Source organism: Cetorhinus maximus, chromosome 19, assembly GCF_964194155.1.
Source record: "Cetorhinus maximus chromosome 19, sCetMax3.hap1.1, whole genome shotgun sequence".
Taxonomy (NCBI): Eukaryota; Metazoa; Chordata; class Chondrichthyes; order Lamniformes; family Cetorhinidae; genus Cetorhinus; species Cetorhinus maximus.
In genome coordinates, this window is record NC_135897.1 from 66,203,354 (window position 1) to 66,225,709 (window position 22,356).

The 22,356-nt window shown below is 39.8% G+C and overlaps 1 protein-coding gene across 4 annotated transcripts in view; it reads left to right on the forward strand.

The window, feature by feature from the left end:
* The window catches only part of capn10 (calpain 10), a 40,955-nt gene that overhangs the window by 11,298 nt on the left and 7,301 nt on the right, over positions 1–22,356 (forward strand). For 3 of the 4 annotated variants that reach the window (XM_078563981.1, XM_078563983.1, XM_078563980.1), the window contains 8 exons: positions 285–502; positions 628–769; positions 3,062–3,228; positions 6,051–6,346; positions 6,749–6,951; positions 7,393–7,645; positions 9,835–10,031; positions 13,638–13,683. In XM_078563981.1, coding sequence (XP_078420107.1) covers positions 285–502; positions 628–769; positions 3,062–3,228; positions 6,051–6,346; positions 6,749–6,951; positions 7,393–7,645; positions 9,835–10,031; positions 13,638–13,683 — 1,522 coding nt within the window. Of the gene's footprint in view, positions 1–284; positions 503–627; positions 770–3,061; positions 3,229–6,050; positions 6,347–6,748; positions 6,952–7,392; positions 7,646–9,834; positions 10,032–13,637; positions 13,684–16,899; positions 17,031–22,356 lie in introns of those variants that run through there. The other variant, XM_078563982.1, reaches the window with a different exon arrangement.

The window sequence follows — 22,356 nt, forward strand, 5'->3', positions numbered from 1 at the left end:
ATTTGAACGTTTCACTAAACTTATATGATCACAATCTAGGAGCAACACATTTTAAGTAGATGCTGTCACTTGGCTATAGAAGAGGTTCAGAAATGTTATTGCATTTTGATTATATGACTTCTTTAATTTGAAAGATTTGACAACTGTGTTTCTTTTACCTTAGATTTTGAAAGCAACTTAATGTTTATAATCTAAGATGTAAGTAATCTAAGATGTAAGATGAATTTGAATTGAGCAGTATTTAGTGATAACTGTGCTTAAAGGTATTTATATGTTTTTCAAAGACTCCATGGTTGCTATGAACAGCTGTGGGCTGGTCAAGTTTGCGAAGCTCTAGTGGATGTCACAGGAGGCCTGGCTGACAGATGGTCTTTGAAGAGTTATAAACAAAACAATGAAAAAAATCCTCGCTTCTGCTTTTCTGAAAGATCAAAGTTTGAATTGATGAAGGATTTAAACGATAAGAGCTTTATTAGTTGCTCTGTTCATGGGTCGGCCAAAGGTAAAATCAACAATTCCAAAGTATGCAAAATAACAGAAAATAGATTATGATCAGTCAGTGTGATAAGGGCCCTTATTAAATTTGAACTAAGTGTATAATTTAATTTTATACTATTTGTCCTTCAGGATCCAGTGAACGTGCAGAATTTCATGCCTTCAGTGTTACTGATGTGAAGCAAATTAGTGGACTGAAAGGCAATTATGTCAGTTTGCTGAAGATAAGAAATATGTGGGATAGACAATGTTGGAACGGCTCCTGGCAGGAAGGGTAATGCATTTATTTAATATCAATGTAATCGAATGAGTTCAAATGTTATGAACTCAGTGGTGTTTCTTTCTACATCATTTTATTGTCCTTGACACATGACTAGTTCAGGCTGCCAGTGGCTCCTTAACAACACCAGCAAAGACTTTGGAATATTAAAGGTACTTCTTTTCTGTACCTGGATGATTAGACATCAGACCAGCATTGCCAGAAAGTAAAAAGACCCGTGTCAAATAAGTACTCATTGTTTTTTGGGCTTAGTGATAGAGAAGTGATGTAAATGGAAGTGTAGAGTACAAAATCAAGGAAGTTATGATGACCCTTTTTAAACACTGGTTGAGCCACAACTGGAGTATTGTCCAATTGTGGCACCACACTTGAGGAAGAATGTGAAGGTGTTAGAGAGGATGGAAAGAAGATTTACAAAAATGGTTTCAGGGATAGGGGACTTCAGCTGCAAAGAAAGGTTGGAAAAACTGAGTTGTTCTCCTTTAGAGAGGAAGGTTAAGATAAGATTTGGGAGCAGTATTCAAATTATGAGGGGTCTAGACAGAGTAGATAGGGAGAACTGTTTCCTTTGTTGGAACCAAGAACCAGAGAACACATTGGCAAAAGAACCAATGGCAACGTGAGAAAATAAAATTTACGCAGCAAGTGGGTTACTAAATGCTAGAGACAGATTCGATTGTAGCTTTCAAAAGCAAATTGGATAGGCATTGAAGATAAATAAAAAAATTGTAGTGTTACAGGGAAAGGGTCAGGGAATAGGAAAAGCTGAATCGCTCTTGCAGAGAACTGGTGTGCACTCAGCAGGCTGAATGGCTGGAACCATTCTATGATTCTATGTCCATTTTGAACTTTTACACATCTCTTTACACCTGTTTCTTCCTATATTTTTCTTGTTTCCCTCCTACAGAAAACATCCTGATATTAAGTAGTTCAGTCCCGAACCTTCTATCAAAATGTGTAGTTGGGTCCAAATTCATCTGTATCTTTTAAAAGTCTTAGATCTGTGAGCATTTCCTGTCTTCCTTGGCTTCCTGTTGTACTGTTTTCATCGCATTTTTTTCCTATCATAAATCATATAATGTGTTTTGCCTCTGAAATTTCATGCTGTAATTGCACAATTTGGCTGCTTGATGGGCTTGTACCCAGCCTGAACATCCTTGCTGAACTTCTCTGAAAATGTTCAGAATCTCCGGCTGACATTTTGTTTTATTTCCGGGAAAGTTTTGGTTTTGCCCTTTAGCTGTAAGCTTGTTCTCTCTTGTTTGAATTGAAAATAGGAATAAAGATTTTTCTAGATCCTTCTTTCAGAGCTTGCCTAGCATTAATCTGTACCTTCCTAACATCTGTACGATAATTGTTCCTGTTAGTAGGCATTTCAGTGGATTAGTTTTGAGGGTAGTGTTCTTCCACACCTTTATCACATTTATTTAAAGCAAATTAATTTCATTTTCAACACCTGTAATCACACCCCAAAGTAAGGGCATGGTTTTGCATCTGAGATTCTTGGTGTGATGACTTGACCAATATTCCACCTCCCCACTAACTGTTCCTCCCAATTGACAAAAGTTCTGTTGGAGTAAGATAAAGCCAATGAAATTTCCTGAAAATTAACAGCCTGATGTGAAGAGGAATTAACTTTAGCAATTAATTATACTCAGCCACCTTAATGGAAAGTGCATGATTTCCCTTCCCGTATGTAACCATCAATCTTCCTCATTAAGTAATTTATGTCCGAAGTGCCTCCCCCTTCCCCCACTGAGCACCATTTTGATTACCTGAACTGCCCCCTTCTTACTCAGCAGACCCATAACCAGGAAGGGATCATCTTTTCCACCACCATTCCATATTCAGCCCATTACAGTTGAGCTCAGCAACCAAACCTCTGCCCCCTTCACTCAGCAGCATATTATCCCACCCAGCAAGCACAGTGTACATCATCCAGACCTCCTACCCACCCTTACCTGTGAAACTTCTCGAAGTCATCTCCCTAACTAAGCAGCAAGTTCAACATGTAACTACTAAGTAGCAACTTCCCCTCCAACTTCTCTCCTCCCATATCTTTATTCCTTCTATTCTTCCCTCTTCTATCTGCTGTTCTCATATGTAACTGACCCACTGCTTTCCCCTCCTCTTCTCCCCCACCGCATTTCAAATGATTTCAGTTCACCACCTCCACTTCATGATCTCCCTCCACCTGAAGTCTATACTTGGTCTTACATCATGTGAGATTGACTAATAATCAATTATAAATTGGTCCTAATTTCTGATCAGTGATTTATTTTACAGGGGTGATGGTTGGAAGAAATTGGACCCTGCTATCGCTACACTACTGCAGTCCACGGCAGAGGAGGGGGAGTTCTGGGTGGAGGAGCATGAGTTTTTCAGGGATTTTGATGAGGTAACGGTGGGTTACCCAATAAATATGGAGGGACACATCCTCAGTCTTTTAACAGGTAGGGTTAAATATTTAAATCTTAGGCAGCTTTACAGACAACATACATTACAATATTTTTCAATGTGATTTATGTTAGCCTCAGATCATGGCTTATTATGTCAGGTGAACCCGCTGCTAGGAATTCATACAGTGCAGGGGTATTCCCAAATTCTGGTATTGTTCCTGCACCTGAAGGATTGCAGCAACTATTTAAAGGGATGCAACTGCTTAAAAGTGAATAGCTTTAAGTGGGACCGAAAGGGAGTTTCAAGTGGCCAAAAGTCAATAGTAGATAAAAATAATGAGCCATGCGAAAGCAAAATATGGTGCATCCTGGACCTCTGAAATGAAAACAGAAAATCCTGGAAATACTAAGCAGGTCTGGTAGCATCTATGGGGAGGGAAAGAGAGAGAAAGAGTTACTGTTTCAGATCTGTGACCTTTCATCAGAATTGGGAAAAGTTAGAAATATAATAGGTTTTCAGCAAGTGAACATGGGGGAAATGGTGGGTGGAAGGACTGAATAATGGCTAAGATGGCAAGAACAGTGGATAAATGTGGAGATAGGAAATTACTCTGTAGATAAAAATGAGGTGATGCAGGGCCCAAACCATCTGACTGATGGACTCTGACGTGCAGGCCGTATTGTTTGAGGTGTCTGTATGAGGATTGTCTTGTTTTGCACTCAAGGACACCCTCCAGCTGAGAAGAGATGATGGTCACAGCCTGCAGGATCTGGTAACATGTGGAAGAATATGGCTGATCTGAAAGCTACCTAAGTAAGGCTATACAATAGTAGCAGACACTGGGAAGAAATTACATTTGAGCATGTCACAAATTGATGCCTGTTAACCTACCATACATTTGTGGGCCTTGCAGAAGAGCCCTCAGACAATCTTAAACCTCTTTCATTACCTGACTTTACAGAGTGGATTTTCTGATTGGGGCTCCCATCAGGCATTAGTCAGCCAGTATGTTGTTAGCATCCAGCTGAAGTAGTAGTGAACTGATCCTACCTAACTTTGCTGGATCAGCATCAATTACATCATGTGCCTGAGCTCCCAGCCACAGTGAGGCTGGCATTGAGAGTCATTGATGCAGCCCGACCTGCCTAGGATGCCTCCATTCTTCTCCTCTTGTACCAAAACAAATAAAGGAATATCCCTATCAGGAAGCCTGTTGTCTCAATCTCAACATGAAGTACCAGAACAATTGACATTAAGCCTCCTAAGTAACTAGGTGGAAACATTAAGAAATAGAAAATATAGCCTCAGGTGCTGCTATGAATCTTAGCAGCAAAGTCTTCGAATACATTTAGAAGCCTTGGTTCCAAGAAATTACGTGGACACCCAAATGACATTTCATCTTCTTTCCCATGGATTACCATCAGTAAGTTAACACAGCTACTCAAACCCACCACACTATCTCCATGCCCTTATAACCAAGGGTGGTCAAAGTGGCACCTGAAATTATGTCGAGGCCTTGGAGAGGATGCAGAGGAGATTTAACACAATGATGCCAGGGATGAGGGGCTTCAATTATGTGGAGTGATCAGAGAAGCTGGGATTGTTCTCCTTACAGCACAGAATGTTAAGTGGAGATTTATTGAAGGTGTTCAAAATTATGAATTTGTTGGTAATATTCATAGCAGGGACTAATTAAGGAGAAACTATTTCTACTGGCAGGAATGATAGGTAATCAAAGACCTAGAGGGAGATGAGAATTTTTTTTACACAGTGCGTTATAATCTGGAATGCACGACCTGAAAGGTGGTGGAAGAAGATTCAGTAATAACTTTCAAAAGAGAACTGGATATTTACTTGAAAAGGACACATTTGCATAGCAATGGGGAAAGAGCAGGGAAGCCGGACATACCGTGTGGCTCTTTTAAAGAGCTATAGAGGCTGATTAGCTTCCTTCTTTGCTGTAATATAACATAGGAAAAAGCACACTGAATGCATGAAGATTTCAGTTCAGTGACAGTTTATTCCATTGACATCAAAAGTATTAAGTACATAAATAAAAAAAGTTATCTTGAGACAAATTCATTACGGTTGCTGACTGTCGTTTGTCAACTCAAAATAAAAAAACAGTTGAGATCCGGCCAACTGTTGGCCCCGTCCCGAGCCCCCACGAACCTGCTGAATTCACTCAAAATCCAACCCCGGGTGCAGAAAAATCCACTAACCTTGCGTCTTTTACCGTCACTCACCAGCTGGCGGGGCTGGACTGGACTTGGCCGACAGCCATTGTGGGGCCCACTGTCCGGGCTGACTGTCACAATTTCATTTGTGCAGAAATACAGGTCAGGGAGACAGTACGACTCCCCGGCTAGAGTAAGATTCTACGATTGTTGACATTCCTTTGTCAAGCAACAACACAAAAAAACAGATTTTCTGGTCGTTCTTCCACTTGCTGGTCACGTATAGAAGTGACTGCACTTCAGAAATAACCCATTGGTTGTAAAATGATTTGTGAGATGCTAAGGAAGTGATTTTTTTTGTGTTAAATTACAGCATAAATTGCAATTGTAATATAAAATGCAAGTTCTTTTTTTTGAGTTCTACTGTTTTTCTGTATGAGTATTTTTTTCTCTGGAAACCAAACTTTTATGTATGTGTATATATTTTGAAATTTTAAATCAGCATTTATTATCTGTGTAGCTACTGCCAGGCTGTTTGTAAATGTTCACGGTAGTACTCAGTGAATGATGCCTGGTCAGTATGCTGAACAAAGTATGTATTGTGTCAGGATAAACTTGACTGGTAAAATCATTAGAAGGCTCTTTTTATTTGTTACAGTGACAGTGTTTGTAGTTTGAATTTTGCTTTCTTTGTTTAGGTAAAAGTTTGTGCCATGCACGGCAACTTTCAGGAGAATGGGTCAAAGGTCAATCTGCAGGTGGTTGCCGTAACAACAGCAGTTTTTGTAGCAACCCCAAGTTTTGGCTGAGAATTCTGGATCCAGGTGAAGTAGTTATCGCAATTTTACAAAAGAGACACGATTCCAGCAGCAAAAATGGCAAAGCTTTTTGGTCAGAGAATGCTGCTGTGCATTGTCAAAATAGTGAAGAATGGCTCACCACTGATATCCTCCATCAGAAACGTTACCAAGCAATAGGACTACATGTATGGAAGGTACTTATAGCTCAAAACAAACAGCTAAGCAGGAATTAAGTGTAATATATAACATCAAAATCATTGTTTTTTTTGTCAGTCATTTGTTGCATTGTGATGGTAGTGATGAGCACCACTGTACTGAAAGAATATCTAAGACGACCCTAATTAGCAATGATGTAAATTGGAAAGTTTACATGTAGAACTTACTATTACGAATAGAAACATGAAGCAGAAAGATTTTTCAATCCTTATGAGACCAGAAGGAAGCAAAATCCAGTCCCAATTAGGAGATGACCTTAAGACTAACAGTATGCCAACATGGAGGGTTTGGTTTTGATTTTTTTTGTGAAAGAGAATGGATAATTCGGTTTGTTTTTTGTCTTTCAACCAACCATTTATCATCTCTTTCTAAAATTATAGGTGGAGAAGAAACGATTTAATTTGCAGAAAACTGTTGCCAAAGCACCAACCATTTCAACAGAATGCCATACGTATGACAGGGAAGTGAAACTGCACTGTGATCTAACACCTGGCTACTATCTTGTCATCCCCAGTACATTCATGAAGGATGAAGATGGACATTTTCTACTACGTGCTTTTTCAACATCTAAAATTTCATTGAGGTAAGAACAAAGAGAACCAAACTTGAAGATGTGAAATAAGTGAAGTAGAGAAATTACTTTTTGCTAATTTTAGAGGCATAAATACACAAAAATAAGGAATCTAATTTATCTTTAGAAATAGGTTTTCAGGATTGGTTTCATATTATTAGAGCTGAGGAATACAAAATTAATCAAGCACAATAACAGCTTCATTTAATATAGTGAGTGACAACCAGATGCTATCTGATCAGCCCGCACTATTTATGACAAACAAACCACCGTTATGCTGGGGAAGAGAATGCTCGAACGGTTCTATGGTGGACGGTGTAAGAAATGCAATTTAAAACATTTTTTTTTTTTACTTCCCCTCCCCCTTTAATAATATTTTGCATCAAATATTATGAAACAATCTTCATGATGGCATCAAAAACTGTAACTCATTAAATATTCTTCTGCCCTCAGTGTAGTGAAAGCAGCTCATCCACTTACTCAGTTTGAGGAGAATTCTGAAGGGGAGTGGGAGATAATGCAGTTCACAGATTCATGGATCAGTGGAAAGAGTGCAGGTGGAAGCAGGAACTTCCCAACATACAACACTAATCCACATTTGCCATTCTCAATCCTGTCTGATACTGGTGTTGGGAATGTTAGAATCACACTCTGCCAGGAAAATTTTGATGGACAGTTTCTGCCAATAGGATTCCACGTTTATCAGGTAATTCCCATGTGTTGAATGACACTGGAAATCTAACGGGTCTGAATTAAGGCCTTGGATCTGAATTGAAAGCACTTTTGATTGACCTAGATTGAAAGTGGTTATGTTGAATTTGAAATTAACCAAATGTTCAACTAGAAATGCTAACCGGACGTGTCAGCTGTGGCTCAGTTCATAGCACCCTCGCCTTTGAATCAGAAGGTTGTGGGTTCATGTCCCACTCCCGGAAACCAAGAACTGTGAATGTACTCGAAAAGAGTTACATGCGATCTGTTGATAACTCGAAAGAATTTTTTAGAAATGCTAACTGGTGGCCTTTCTAACCACAGGAATATAAGCTGGATAATAGAAATCTGGAAAACATTTCTGTAATTCAGCAGGAAATGGTAATGAAGCCTATGGGATGTCACAAAGAGATTTAATAACGTGGAACTTTGGGGTCAAATAATCTCTAAGACCATGCTTGATCATTTGAATTTATTATTGTTAATGATTTAAATTTATTTTGCTATCTTTTGGGCTTGATTGTGGTGTGGCAATACATTACAATAGTGCCAAATTTTTATTGTAGTTAAATATAATCTTTACAGTGGATTCTGCTTAACACTAACCCTCATTTTTAATGATTAACGAATACCTATTTATAAATCTCAATGCCCTGATTTTATAATATAACTGACTGCAAAAGCTGCATGTATATATGGTGAATATTGATCTTATTCTGATCCATTTGTCCCATTTAATATGAACTTCTGGTACTTTCTAACATCTACTTTGAACAATATGAGAGTTTTTATGTTTTATCTTTTGCAACTGATTTTCTGGCTCCATAAACAACAATAACTCCCATTCATGCAGCACCTTAATTTAGAAAAATCTCCCAAAGCACTTCATAAAAGAATAATCATACAAAATATTATGCCAAGCTAAAGGAGGATATGTTAGGAAGGATGACTAAAAGCTTGGTCAATGAGATAGGCTTTAGCAATTGTCTTAAAAGATGTGAGAAAGGTCAAGAGATTTAGAGAGATAATTCCTGGCCTTAGTCAGTTGAAAACATGGCTAATAATGATGGGGCAAGGGAAGTGGGAGATGCAAAAGAGACCAGAGTTTGGTTTCAAGTATGACCAGAGTTTGGAGAACCACAGAGTTCTCTGAGAGTTGCAAGACTGAGAGAGTTTACAGAGATAGGAAGGGAGAGGCCACGAAAGGATTTGAACCTGAGGATTAGAATTTTAAATTGAATCGCGGTCCTCCAATGTAGGTCATTGGGTACAATACTTCAGATGTTACCTGCTCAATCAATCCCTCATTTCCAACTTTGATGCACTAGTTCTTAGTAAAACTCTTGTTTTCTCCCATCCTGGTTGTTCCCGTTGGAACAGCCCCCATCTTAACTCACTCTGAGGGGTTCATACTTGAAACCACTTGGCACGCAACTACTTTAGCTGTTCATCGCCAGATCTCCGTGGACCACATCAAGCATTATCAGGCTCTAATCTCCTTCGTCAAAACTGCTCACTTGTTCAAGATCGTCATGGAATGCAAAGATGACACTTGTGTTAGTCTCTAAGTTTGTTCCTTTCTAACTGAGACCTTGCAGAAGAGTCTGCAACTCCTGGACAAACTAAGCAGCTTTTCTCACTCAGTGGTGCTTGCCTCTGAAGCGATTTGATGAGTTATCAAGTCTATCATCACTGTAACAAAATTGGCAGCCTCAAAAATATTCTCAAGTCCTAGGGAGGAGCTTGAACCCACAACTCTCTAACATAGAGGCAAAGGTATGAGCAACTGAGTGAAACTGGCATTTTTGTGTTGTATACAAATAATAGTAATGTTTTTCCCTGTTAGTGGCTTGGCGTTATTTTCCTACTGTGTAGTGATGAGCAATAATGGTGTAACACCTAATGTTCTACTATTTTTGTTTCATTTGTACTTGAATGCAGCAGCTGCAGTCCCAGTAACCCATATTAACAACTAGCAGCAGTACTACATTGCATAATTTACCAAAAATTTCATTTATTTCCACATGGAGTTGTGTACCACTGATCCCCATCACGTTGAAGGTTTCTTCATAGCCAGGGAGGAATTAATCTTGTTACTGTTCCTATACTGAGAGACCATTTATTTCTTAGTTTCTGAACTTAACTGTTTGTAGATCTTTCAGGTATGTTACTTGTTTCACACAGGTACACAGTGATAAAAATTTGAATCAAGCATCCCCTCAGCTTCTCGAGCCTGTGGTGACTTGTGTGCCTCATCGCTACACACAGGAAATGACTCAACTTTGCACTCTACCAACAGGGAATTATGAGATCATTCCTTCTACGTACCTGCCCAACAGTGAGGCACAATTTACAGTCACTGTAGAAACCAAAATAGACAGGTGGGAAAAGAATTACTTATTAATTTTACTGGATCCAAATTCTTTGACCTTTGATATCAATAACTTAATTTTTTTTCTGGCAAGCACTGGATTTATTTATATAATAGAAACCATTGGTAACTTTTCATTTGTGTGAGATGACATACATATTATGGCCAAGCTCATTGTGCCAATATAAATTCTATGTTAAATTAAAATACACATTAAAAAATAAATTGTGTTACAAAAGTATCAGTAAAATTTAGCAGCACCAGATCCATTTCAGATAGTGACAATTGCAATTCTTGGTGTCTTTTCATATTTTCCTTGGTCCTTGGCACATTTAGCAATTATGATTTGGGTAGTGAGTAGGTTAGAGAGATCCAAACATTTAATTTGGGATCCTACTAGACATCAAGAATAATGCCATCCTTGCCTATCTGAGCTATAATTTGAAGAGTATTCAAGGTTTTTTGACATTTTGGAAGGGTAGGAAGAAAGGATAAGAAGATGGAATAGCTCTGTTAATAAAGGGTGAGATCAGTACAGTGGTGAGAAATGGTGTTGGCTTGTAAAAGCAAGATGTAGAATCAGTTTGGGTGGGAACGGGAAATAACAAGGAAAAGAAGTTACTGGTGGGAGTAGTTCATAGGGTCCTCGAACAGTAGCTACATTGTAGGACAAAACTTAAATCAAGAAATAATGAGGGCTTGTAAGAAAGGTACTGCAATCATAATGAGTGATTTTAATCTTCATATAGATTGGACGAATCAAATTGGCAAAGGTAGCCTTGAAGATGAGTTTATAGAGTATATTCTGAGAGTTTTTGAGAATAAATTGTGGAACGAATCAGGGAACAGGCTATTTTAGACCTGGTAATGTGTAATGAGACAGGATAAACTAATGATCTCATAGTAAAGGATACTGTAGGCAAGAGTGATCATAACATGTAGAATTTCACATTCAGTTTGAGGATGAGAAATTTGCGTCTGAAATTAGTGTCTTACACTTGTAATTGTTATGTTTATGATGATAGAGTATGCTGCAGTGGATTAAAGATATGTAGTGGCAGACATTTAAGGAAATATTTCGTAACTCTCAGCAAAGGAATTCCCTTGAACAAGGAAGACTCTACGTGAAGGATGCGCCATCTGTGGCTAACTAAGGAAGTTATAGATTGGATCAAATTGAAAGAAAAGGCGTACAATGCTCTGAAGATGAGTGGTAGGCTGGAAGTTTGGGAAAATTTTGTAAATCGGCAAAGATTGACAAAAAAAGATGTAGAAGTTAGAATATGTAGAAGAAATATAAAAACAGACAGTAAGAGCTTGTACAGGTATATCAAAAGGAAGAGAGTATCAAAAGTAAACTTTGGTCCATTAGAATATAAGACTGGGGAATTAATAATGGGAAATAAGGAAATGACAGAGATTTTGAACAAGTACTTAATATCTGTCTTCATCCCAAGAATAGTAGAAAATCAAGGGGCAAAAGGCAGGGAGGATCATAAAACAGTCACTACCATTAGAAAAAGAAGTACAAGGAAAACCAAGGGTTGAAATGTCCACCGGACCTGATGGTCTGCATCCTTGGATCTTAAAAGAAGTGGCTGCAGAGATAGTGGATGACTTTGGGAAGGTCCCAGCGGATTGGGAAACCACAAATGTAACACCTCTATTGAAGAAAAGGAAGGAAGTAGAAAGCAGAAAACTATTGGCCAGTTATCATAACACCTATCGTTGGGAAAATGTTGGAACCAATTATTAAGGGAACTGTAGCAGGACATTCAGAAAATCATAATACAATCAAGCAGAATCAACATAGTTTTATGAAAGGAAAATTTGTGTTTCACAAATTTATTAGACCTCTTTTGAGTATGTGACAAGCAGTGGGGTAATATATTAGCCTGGCAGGGAGTTGGGACAAATGGGTGATTTTCAGGTTGCAAACTGTAATTACTGGAATGCCAAGGGATTAGTGCTGGGGCCTCAACTATTTACATTCTACATTAATGACTTGGATGAAAGGACAGAGTCAGTGTATTGTAGCCAAACTTGCTGATGATACAAAGCTAGGTGGGAAAGCTAATTGTGAGGAGGAGACAACGAGCTTGCAAAGGGATCAAGATAATTTAAGTGAATGGGCAAAACTTTGGCAGTTGGAATTTCATGTGGGAAAATGTGAGGTTGTCCACTTTGGTGGGAAGAGAAGAAAAACAATATTATTTAAATGGAGAGAGACTGCAGAATGCTGCAGTACAGAGGAATCTGGATGTCCTCGTACATGAATCCCAAAAAGTTAGCATGCAGAGCTAGCAAGTAATTATGAAGGCAAATGGAATGTTGGCCTTTATTGCAAAAGGGATGGAGTATAAAAGTAGGGAAGTCTTGCTGCAATTGCACAGCACACTGATGAGACCTCACCTAGAGTACTGCATACTGTTTTGGTCTCCTTATTTAAGGAAGAATATACTTGCATTGGAGGCACTTCAGAGAATGTTCACTAGGTTGATTCCTGGGATGAAGAGGCTGCCTTATGAGGAAAGATTGAGAAAATTGGGCCTATACTTATTGGAGTTTTGAAGAATGAGAGGTGATCTCATTGAAAAGATTCTGACTGGGGGGTTGACAGGATAGATATTGAGAGAATGTTTCCCCTCCTGGGGAGAGTCTAGAATGAGAAGGCACAGTTTCAAAATAAAGGGTCTCCCATTTAAGATGGAGATGAGGAGGAATTTCTTCTGAGGGTCATTAATCTTTGGAATTTTCTACCCTGAGAGCAGAGAAGGATGGGTCATTGAATATATTCAAGGCTGAGTGAGATAGACTTTTGATATCCAGGGGAGTTGAGGATTATGGGGGGAGCAGGCAGAAAAATGGAATTAGGGCCATAATCAGATCAATCATGATCTTATTGAAAGGTGGAGCAGGCTCAAGGGACTACTGCTGCTCTTATCTTCTTATGAAGAAGGCCCCAGAAGTAAAATGACAGTATTGCATCTAGTCACCTAGGAGAGGAAAAGGCGCTTCATTCTGTTTTATTAGTCACGGATTTTAACTTATGCTTGAAAAGGTAACGCTTCAAAACGTTGCAATATCTTTTGATGAGAGAAGGCATTCATCTAAGCTGGGCCAGATATAAAAGAGTTCTGATGAAAGGTCCTTCATCTGAAACATTAACTCTCTTTCTTTCTCCACGGATGCTGTCAGACTTGCTGAGTATTTCCAGCATTTTCTGTTTTTATTTCAGATTTCCAGCAGCCGTAGTATTTTGCTTTTGTAGCTAATGAAAAGGACCCAGAGAGGAAAAAGGAACAACAATCCACTAAGCTCGTTTCTTCTTACTGATAGTTATTTTCATGAGGTTATTTACAATAGTATGTTAAAGCCTCAAAATGTCAAGCTTTAACAGTGGGTTCTGGTTGGACACCTCTTTTACACCCAGTCAGTGGAGCGTAAAATCGGTGGGAGTGTCCAACCCCAGTCTGTCCTGTTTCAGTAGTTGGGTTAATTTAAAATCAGTGCTTATGTTATTGAGTCTTTATTCCGATCATCGGTATGATATATAATACAGATATATTGAAGAATAGATGATTTCATATTAAATAATGTTTATTGCTCTCTTTAGGAAGCCATTCCAGTGTCAGGAGACCTTAGGACAAACAGTCAATGAGGTAATGAATTTTAAAATTAAGTTGAAATATACAGATACCAGCTATAGGGAATGGGAAGAAGATGTGGCGCTAGACAGCTAGTCAGGGTTGACCTGGTTGTACTGGCTTAAAAGATTGTTTTCTTGAGCCTGCTCATAATTAACCCCCTTCTGGCAGTTTTATGGTACGTCCAGACCAAGGCTCAGGCTTGGCCATCCAGGTGGGCTCCACTTGTGCTCCTCCGAGGAAAGGAGTGCCTGTTTCTTTCCAGCATCAAGATTGTTAGATATTCTGGAGTCTAAAGCTGCAAGAATTCTAGTGGGGGAAGCTCACCCATTGGTCCCGCATCCTTTTGGCATCATGGGCCTTTGGGATAAACAGAAATTCCATTTGCCTCAGACACCAGCAGGAATTGCCATTGGAGCTCTTTGGGATGAAGACCCTGTATTTCTGAGTCCTCTCCAGTTTTCCAGCCCCATGAGGCTTCCTCCATTTCCTTTGTTCTCATATTATGTACTACATTCCAGGGAATTCATGGTCCTTTTTTCTATTTGCCTGCCTTCCTTTTTCTCTTACATTCTATCTTGTTCTACATTCTCTTTGTTAGGTTTCTATTATTTTAATTTAACTCTTTTGTTAATAAATGTAACCTAATCTAACTATTGCAATCTTATTTTTTTAAATAAAAAAACCTTTAAACTTTGAGACACCTTTCTTATTCAGTCCCAATATTACTTTTGGAGCAGGAGCAAAATCCAAAAAATCTATTCCAGAAGTAATTTTTTGAACTAACTGAGGAAGAAAAGTGTAAAGGTTTCCCTGATTACATTATGGACATGACCAGGCCAAACTTTGGCATGATTTTCTTACAGCTGTTGTGCCACTGGGTGATACGTTTCCTCGTTGGCAGCCCGGCAGTAAAATTATGGTCCAACAAAGTAACTCATCAGTGGTTAAGGAAAGATCTGTGGTTATTTACTTATGCTTAGTAACAAAAAACATGTACTTCAGTGTATGTTGGTCCACAGAAGCAGCCTGTCCCTGTGCAGTGAAGTCACATGAGAAATCAAAGCAACCAGTAGCATGAACTCCTGTTTCCGTTAAAGGCTACAGAGAAGCAACTGCAGGCAGATAGACTCCACAGTTACTGCAAATAATACAGATCACTTATTAAAGGCTAGGATTGTGCACTTTATTTACAGTTCCAGTCAGGCCTTTGGTAAACTATTGATCATAATTTTGTTCAGTTAGTTATCAACCTTTGATTTTTTTTTTTCCTCCACAATGTAGTTTACCTCAAAGTAAACCCACAAATATTGTTCAAATATTTCTTTTTTGTGACAAGTAATAAAGTTAGATTTTAATTTCATTATGTAAAATTGAAGAAAAATGGCTATGAAAAGAAAATCTACACACTTGTCTTTTGAGATTGGTGGCTGGAGTGACAACTGACAGCTAGGAAAGACTTTGGTGTCACTTCACACAAGTCCATTTGTTTGCCTTGCTGGTAGTAACCACCTTCCACCAGAAGGGCTCACTGTAGCACAAGATTTGGAGCAACACTAGGCTTTGAATTTCGTCAAAAAAAAGTCAGAACTGTTTCCATTTTATTCATAGGAAATGTGTTGCACTTGCAATCTATAATCAAGGGTTAAGTGTTTTAGTTTCACTTTTCTCTTGAGATTGCGTCTGAGGTTACGATCTGAGTTACATTTACACTGAAACTTTAGTGTTGGTGTGAACCAATTTCTATTTTGTAACCAGCAACAACAACTTGCATTTGTACTGTATCTGTAAGCTAGTAAAACATCCTGAGACATTTCACAGGAGCGAATGTCGAACAAAAATTGACACTGATCCACTTAAGGAGATGTTAGCACAGGCAACCAAAGGTTTGGTCAAAGACAGAGATTTTGAGAAGCGTCATAAAGGGGGACAGCGAGGCGGAGAGGTTTATACAGCGAATTCTAGAGTTTAGGGCCTAGGCAGCTCAAAAGCTTGTCAGTGGTGGAGCGAAAAAAAAAATTGGATGGGCAAGAGCCCAGAATCAGAGGAGTAGAGAGATTTCCCAGGCTTGTGGGTCTGAAGGGGTTCCAGAGATAAACAGAGGTGAAGCCATGGAGGGGTTTTAAAACAAGGATGAGAATATTAATATCGAGGTGCGGCCATACCAGGAGCCGGTGTAAGTGAGTACAAGGGCAATCTGTGAACGGGACATGGATATGGGCAGCAGTATTTTGGATGACCTGAAATTTACAGAGGATAAAAGGTGGGAGGCATCTGAATAATTGAATCTAGAGGCATGAATGAGGGTTTCAGCAATGGATGAGCTGAGACGGGTAGAGAGGGGCGACATTATGGAGGTGAAAATAAGGTCTTGGTGATAGAGAGGCTATGACACCATGGTTGCAAACAGTCTGATTCAGCTTCAGATAGAGGCAAGGGAGAGGGATGGAATCGTTAGCTAGGCAACAGAATTTGTTGTGGGCATCGAAGGCAATGGATTCAGTCTTTCCAGTATTTAATTGGAGGATATTCTGCATGTCCGATACTGGATGTCGGACAAGTAGCATGACAAATCATAGGCAGTGAAGGGTTGAGACAGGTGGTGGTGAGGTAGAGCTGGGTATCATCAGCATACATGTGTAATCTGACGTGTTTTTGAATAATGTTGCTCATGGTCAGCATGAAGGTAAGAGGAGGGCACCAGGATAAATCCTTGGGTCATTCCAGAGGTAACGGTGCAGAAGCATAAAGAGAGGCCATTGCATTTGATTCTCTGGTAGATTGGAATAGAACAGGTGAGTGTAATTCCATCCAGCTGGACAATAGAGGGGTGGCATTGGAGGAGGATGGTGTGGTCAAAAGCTTCGGAGAGGTTGAGGAAGAATAGCTTAGCACAGTCACATGAGATGGAATTTGTGACTTTGATAAAGGCTCTGGCAAGGGCAGAAATCTGATCAGGGTTCAAATATGGAGTTGCAGAAAAGATGGGCATGGATTTGTGGGGGCGTTGGGGAGAATGGAGGAAGGTGGTAAGACACTCAAAGGCAGGAGAGGAAAGAGAGGCCTGAGTTGGGTCAGTATCCGTAAGGACAAAGGGGTTAAGGATGAACTTTTTGAAGAATAAACTGATGATGGAGAGGAAGACAGAACCTGAGGAGAGGGAACTGTTAATATATTAAACTTGCAGTATAAATCCAGAACAAGCTTCTCTGGAAGTGGCCTTCTTCTTAGGCAGTCCCTCGGGATCGAGGATGACTTGCTTCCACTTTGGTTTGTAGGGATCTGAGATGGCTGAGAAGTCCAATGCGCGATCTGCAGACTCTGTCACCTGTGGGACAGGTGGTGCTTGAAGGGTCGGGCAGATGAGGAGTCTGGAGGTTTGTGAGCTTTCTCCAAAGCTTCAACTTTGCCTCTACATGTTCCCGATGAAGTGTCTCAATCTGTTCAGTGTCTTCCAAATGAACCTTCTCCATTTTGGTCAGTCAAAAGCCATGGCTTCCCATGAGTTGTTGAGGATGTTTGATCTCCTCAGGGATGCTTTGAGGACGTCCCTAATGTGTTTCTGCTGTCCTCCTGGGCGCCACCAGGCATAACTGAGTAAAGCAGTTGCTTCAGGAGTCTGGTGTCAGACATAGGTGTGACATACCTTGATTTTTAAAATTATATTCATTCATGGGATGTGGGCTTCGCTGGCTTGGCCAGCATTTATTGCCCATCCCTAACTGCCCTTGAGAAGGTGCTGGTGAGCTTCCTTGAACCACTGCAGTCCATGTGGTGTAGGTACACCCACAGTGCTGTTAGGGAGGGAGTTCCAGTATTTTGACCCAGCGACAGTGAAGGAATGGTGATATATTTCAGGATGTCAGAAAGTCAGGATGGTGAGTGGCTTGGAGGGGAACTTCCAGGTGGTGGTGTTCCCATGCGTCTGCTACCCTTTTTCTTCTAGATGGTAGTGGTCGTGGTTTGGAAGGTGCTGTCTAAGGAGCCTTGGTAAGTTCCTGCAGTGCATCTTGTAGATGGTACACACTGGTGCTACTGTGCGTCAGCAGTGGAGGGAGCGAATGTTTGTGGATGGGGTACCAATCAAGTGAGCTGCTTTGTCCTGGATGCTGAGCATGTTGGTTTGGGAGCGGCCTTTGGACCGCTTTTCTTACCACCTGATTTGGAGGATCTTGCGAAGGCATTGCTGTTGGTACTTCTCTAGCACTTTGAGGTGCCTGCTGGAAGTGGTAATCTCCCAGCATACCATTTTACATCATATGGAGGACAAATCCACTGCAGAGTCAAACTATTGGGCCTGCTGAATGCTTTTTGAAAATCCTTTAACTTTAAATTTAGTTATATTTAGAGATCTGGAGTTCTCCTCATCCTCTGGATTTAAATTTCTAATTGTTTGGAGTGAGCTTTGTGTTTATCCAGGCATGCACACTCTTTAAATAGAATGACTAAAGTTTCAGTTAGCAGCCAAATAGGTTGCTGCTTGCCCGGATTATGAATTTCAGCAACTGGTTTGGACGTGTAGCTGCAGTGCAAGTGTGTCCACATGGGTTAGGAGCTGAGGATGAAACCTTTATGTTGAGGAGGTGAATCAATGCACTAAATTATTTTTTTAAAAAGGAAACCATCTATCTGCTGCTGGAGAATTAGGATAGGAATAGATCTTTATCACTCCACACAACATTCACTTTAAGTAAAAATGAGTCTCATTTGATCTGAGTCTGTCCAAAACTGTAGTGGATGTTTAATGTTCTACACTCTTGAAGCGTAGATTTATTTATAATGCTTGAGTAAGAAAATGTAGTCTACTTGTTAGTGTCTACTTGATGCAGTTAGAAAGTGAAATAATTGATCCATAGGAAGATGATGTAATTCAGTCCACTTTATTTTAAAATGCAGGACTGGATTCTGATTCTCACATGCTGGTTTGAATTCGAAGGACGGAGCAGAAAAGATTTTTAACTTAATGGCTCCAACATCAAAAGTGGGCATAAGGAAATTTTATATACCCGCTGTTGTGATGGTAACATCTTTAGTGCACTATAGCAGTAGGTCCTGGCCAATAGTTTTAACAGTGAAGACTTCATGCCAGCAGAATGTATAAACAGCACAAGATTGGAATCATTAGTACGCTGTGTGATCCAGCTATTCGATTCATGTTCCACCCAGCTGCGAGGCTAAATTATTGGTGTGCTGGTCTTGCCAATATACTGATCATTCGGTAGTTACATTACTGATGATCCTTGGGTTATTTTGTTGGTGCAATTGCCAGTGTGGAGACTGTATTATCAGTGAGAACCTAGACCTAACTTAATGTCAATGCTCTGGACTATATTATCAATGAACTGTGAACAGAGTCTATATTTAGGCTGTTGAGGAACAAAATCTTAGCATTGAAAATAAATCATTCAGTAAGCAGAACATGAATAAAAGCAAATCTTGCATTTCATTAACAATACCAACAAATATCGAGCCTTAAAATAGAACCAGCAGAAACAACAGAATCAATGTTTTAAGAACTCTCAGAGCCATCTTAAAAATAACATTATTAATAGACCCTGCTGTTAAGAGCATGCTGGAGGTGTGTGTGGCTGGTAATCTGAATTTCCATTTGCCATCTTCAATGCCATCAGTGTGAAATATTTACAGGCTTGGGTGAGGATAGAAGCCTGCATCATAAAAGATCTGCAAATATTATTAACCAAATGATTATGTGGGTTTTAAATTAGTTGCATTAGCTGGATTGTAATGGGACTCTATCTGTTTTGAGTGCACCTGAATATCACAAATGCATGTCTCCTGAAAATTTATGAAATTGGGATATATCCCTCTTGGATATTTGGACAGCTCATCACAGCCAACTAAAATGGTCACTGCAGTAAGGTATACTAGGGCATGCTTTGATTTCCTTGTCCTCATTTCAAATCTCCCTACCTCAATATCCTTCATTTCTGTGTTCCTACACACTCCTCCCACACCACTCTGACTTTGATCTCCTTCGTATTCCTTCCTTCCTCCATTCCACTTTCAACTGTAGAGCCTTTATCCATTTTGGCCTGACAGTTTAGGATCCTTTTCCTGAACTGTTCTGTCTTTCTTGCTGTGGCAAATCTTTTGCTTACAATGAACACTAATGCTGCTTCAATTAGAAAATCTCTTGCAAGCAATTGATTTGATTGTGAACTTGACCTTTTGTGAAAGATAGTTAGCTCAGGATTTATAACAAGCCATTCATTGCAGAGCAACAATCAATGGAACTGATCAAATGCTGAGCTACACTGTTAAATCAGCAGAGTATAGGTCTAAGAAAGCTGAAGCTGTATAGTGCTGTAGAGTTTCAGGCTGTAAACTTGAGGATACCAACAGCACCAGGGCCTGAAATTTTCCCGCATCGGGTGGGCTTGGCGGGAGCGGGCAGGGGCGTTTGGGAAACTGATCACTGCCCGCGATCGACTTCGCACCGTGATTTCACGTGGGCCGGCCAAGTAAGGCCCGCCCTGCGAGGATCGCGAGCGGCAGCACTGAGCGCTACCTGTGCGGGCGGGGGGAGGAGGGAGAGCAGGCCTGGCGCGGGAAGGAGCGCTTGAATCTCCTTGAGGCACGGAGCTGCCTCAGGGAAATCGAAGCGCTTTTTGAAAAAATTAAGAAATACAATAAAAATTCAATGAAACATGTCCTCTCATGTGACTGTGTCACATGAGATGGGACATGGTTTTTAGTTTCAAAAGAAAGTTTTTATTTAATTTGTAATAGCTTTAGGAAACTTCATCCTGTTCGTGGATGAGGTTTCCTAAAAAATGTAAAGGCCGCTTGGCCTTTTCGCCTGCCCGCCAACTGTTAGGTTGGGCTGACAGCGTAAATTTCAACTTAATTACCTTCTTCATGGCCTTAATAGGCCTTTCAGTTATCGGCGGGCGCGCAGCTGACTCTGCCGCATGCCCGCCAAACAAAATATTGTGACGTTGCGCGGTGACGTCGAAATGCACGCCCGACATCATCGTACGTCATTTTATGTTCCGGCGTGTTGGGCACACGCCCGCGCACCAAAGGTAAACTCCTGGCCCAGGTAATTTTAAAGTTTATGACCCTGTGATTTTTTAATGTTAATAATACCATAATATACTCTATTGCTTTGAAATTATATCATTTGCATGATTCTTTTGCATTCATTTTGAATTGAAATTGCATTGTTCAATATTGGCAATTAATACACATTTTAAAGTGTTATCCACTTTATATAAAGCTTATCAACTGGTAATAAATTGCAAGTCTAATAATTTGGGAAGTGCTTTTTTATCTGCACAAATTTTAACTTTATATTGGGGTCTTGCTCCTGAGGAAACTTCAGGCATGAACCATTGTTTTCATTATAAAACTATCATTGATTATACACTGGAAAAATTGATATTAGAATTTAAACAATATTGATATGAATTTATAATTGCTTGGACAACAATAAAAGCACAACTACCAAATTCTATCTTAGACTAACCCCATAATTAAAATTATTTCCTTGTGGTTGGCTCCAGCTTGTCTGGAAGATTTCAAGGATTTTGATGGCTACCATTGTAGTGTAGTATGGCTTTCTCTTGAAGCCAGGTTATCTGCTTCACAGTTTGTAAACTTGCAACAGGCATGAAGCAGTGAGGTAACGAGCAGTGATGAAGATTCCAGAAGATGAAAGGCCAGGTCGGAATAGTTTTTTGTGGAGCTGTGTCTCGTCTTTTATTTTTGCCTCGCTTTAAAAGACCTTTAAAACATAGAACCACACCTCAACAGCTGGTCCTGACGAAGACAAGATTCATTTATTGATAATTCACTTGTTTTCTGCGTCCACAATGTAACCAAGTTAAGTAGGCAGGTGTTCAAATGATGTCCAGCCAGCCTGTAATTGTTGCAATGGTGATCTATCCTCTTTTGTGTGGTCATTTACAAAGTACCAATAGAGTGTTTCTAGTTTTTTAAATGAGTCCTTTTCCTGCAGCTATGCTGATGCCAATTTAGTACCTGGCTTTCAGATATTGGATCATAGAATAATATAGCACAAGAGGATACCATTTTGCCCATCAAGTCTGCACCAGCTCTTTTGAAGAGCAGTCCACTCTTTCCCCATAATCCCAGCAACGTTTCTCCTTCACATAATTATCCAACTCCCTTTCGAAGACTACTGTTGAATCTGTGCACACCACCCTTTCAGTCAGTGCATTCAAAATCCTAACCACATTTTTCCTCATGTCACTTCTGGTCCTTTTGCCAGTCACCTTAAGTTTGTGCCCTCTGGTTATTGGCCTTTCGGCCAGAGGAAACAGTTTCTCTTTATTCCCCATATCTGAACTCTTCATGATTTTAAATACCTTTGTCAAATCTCCACTTTGCCTCCTCTGACCTAAGGAGAGCAACCCCAGTTTCTCCAGCCTATCCACATAACTGGAATCCCTCATCCCTTAAACCATTTTAGTAAATCCCTTCCGTACCCTCTCCAAAAATGTTCACATCCTTCCAAAAGTGTGGTGCCCAGAATTGAACACAACACTCCAGCTGGGACCAAACTCTATAGGAGTAGCAAAACCACCTGGTTTATGTAATCTAATTATGAAATAAACAAACATGATCTTGCACTGTACAACTCACTTGTTAAGATCTTGTGCAAAAGCTGTCCTGTCAGTTAAATTGTGACTAAAGTCCATTGTT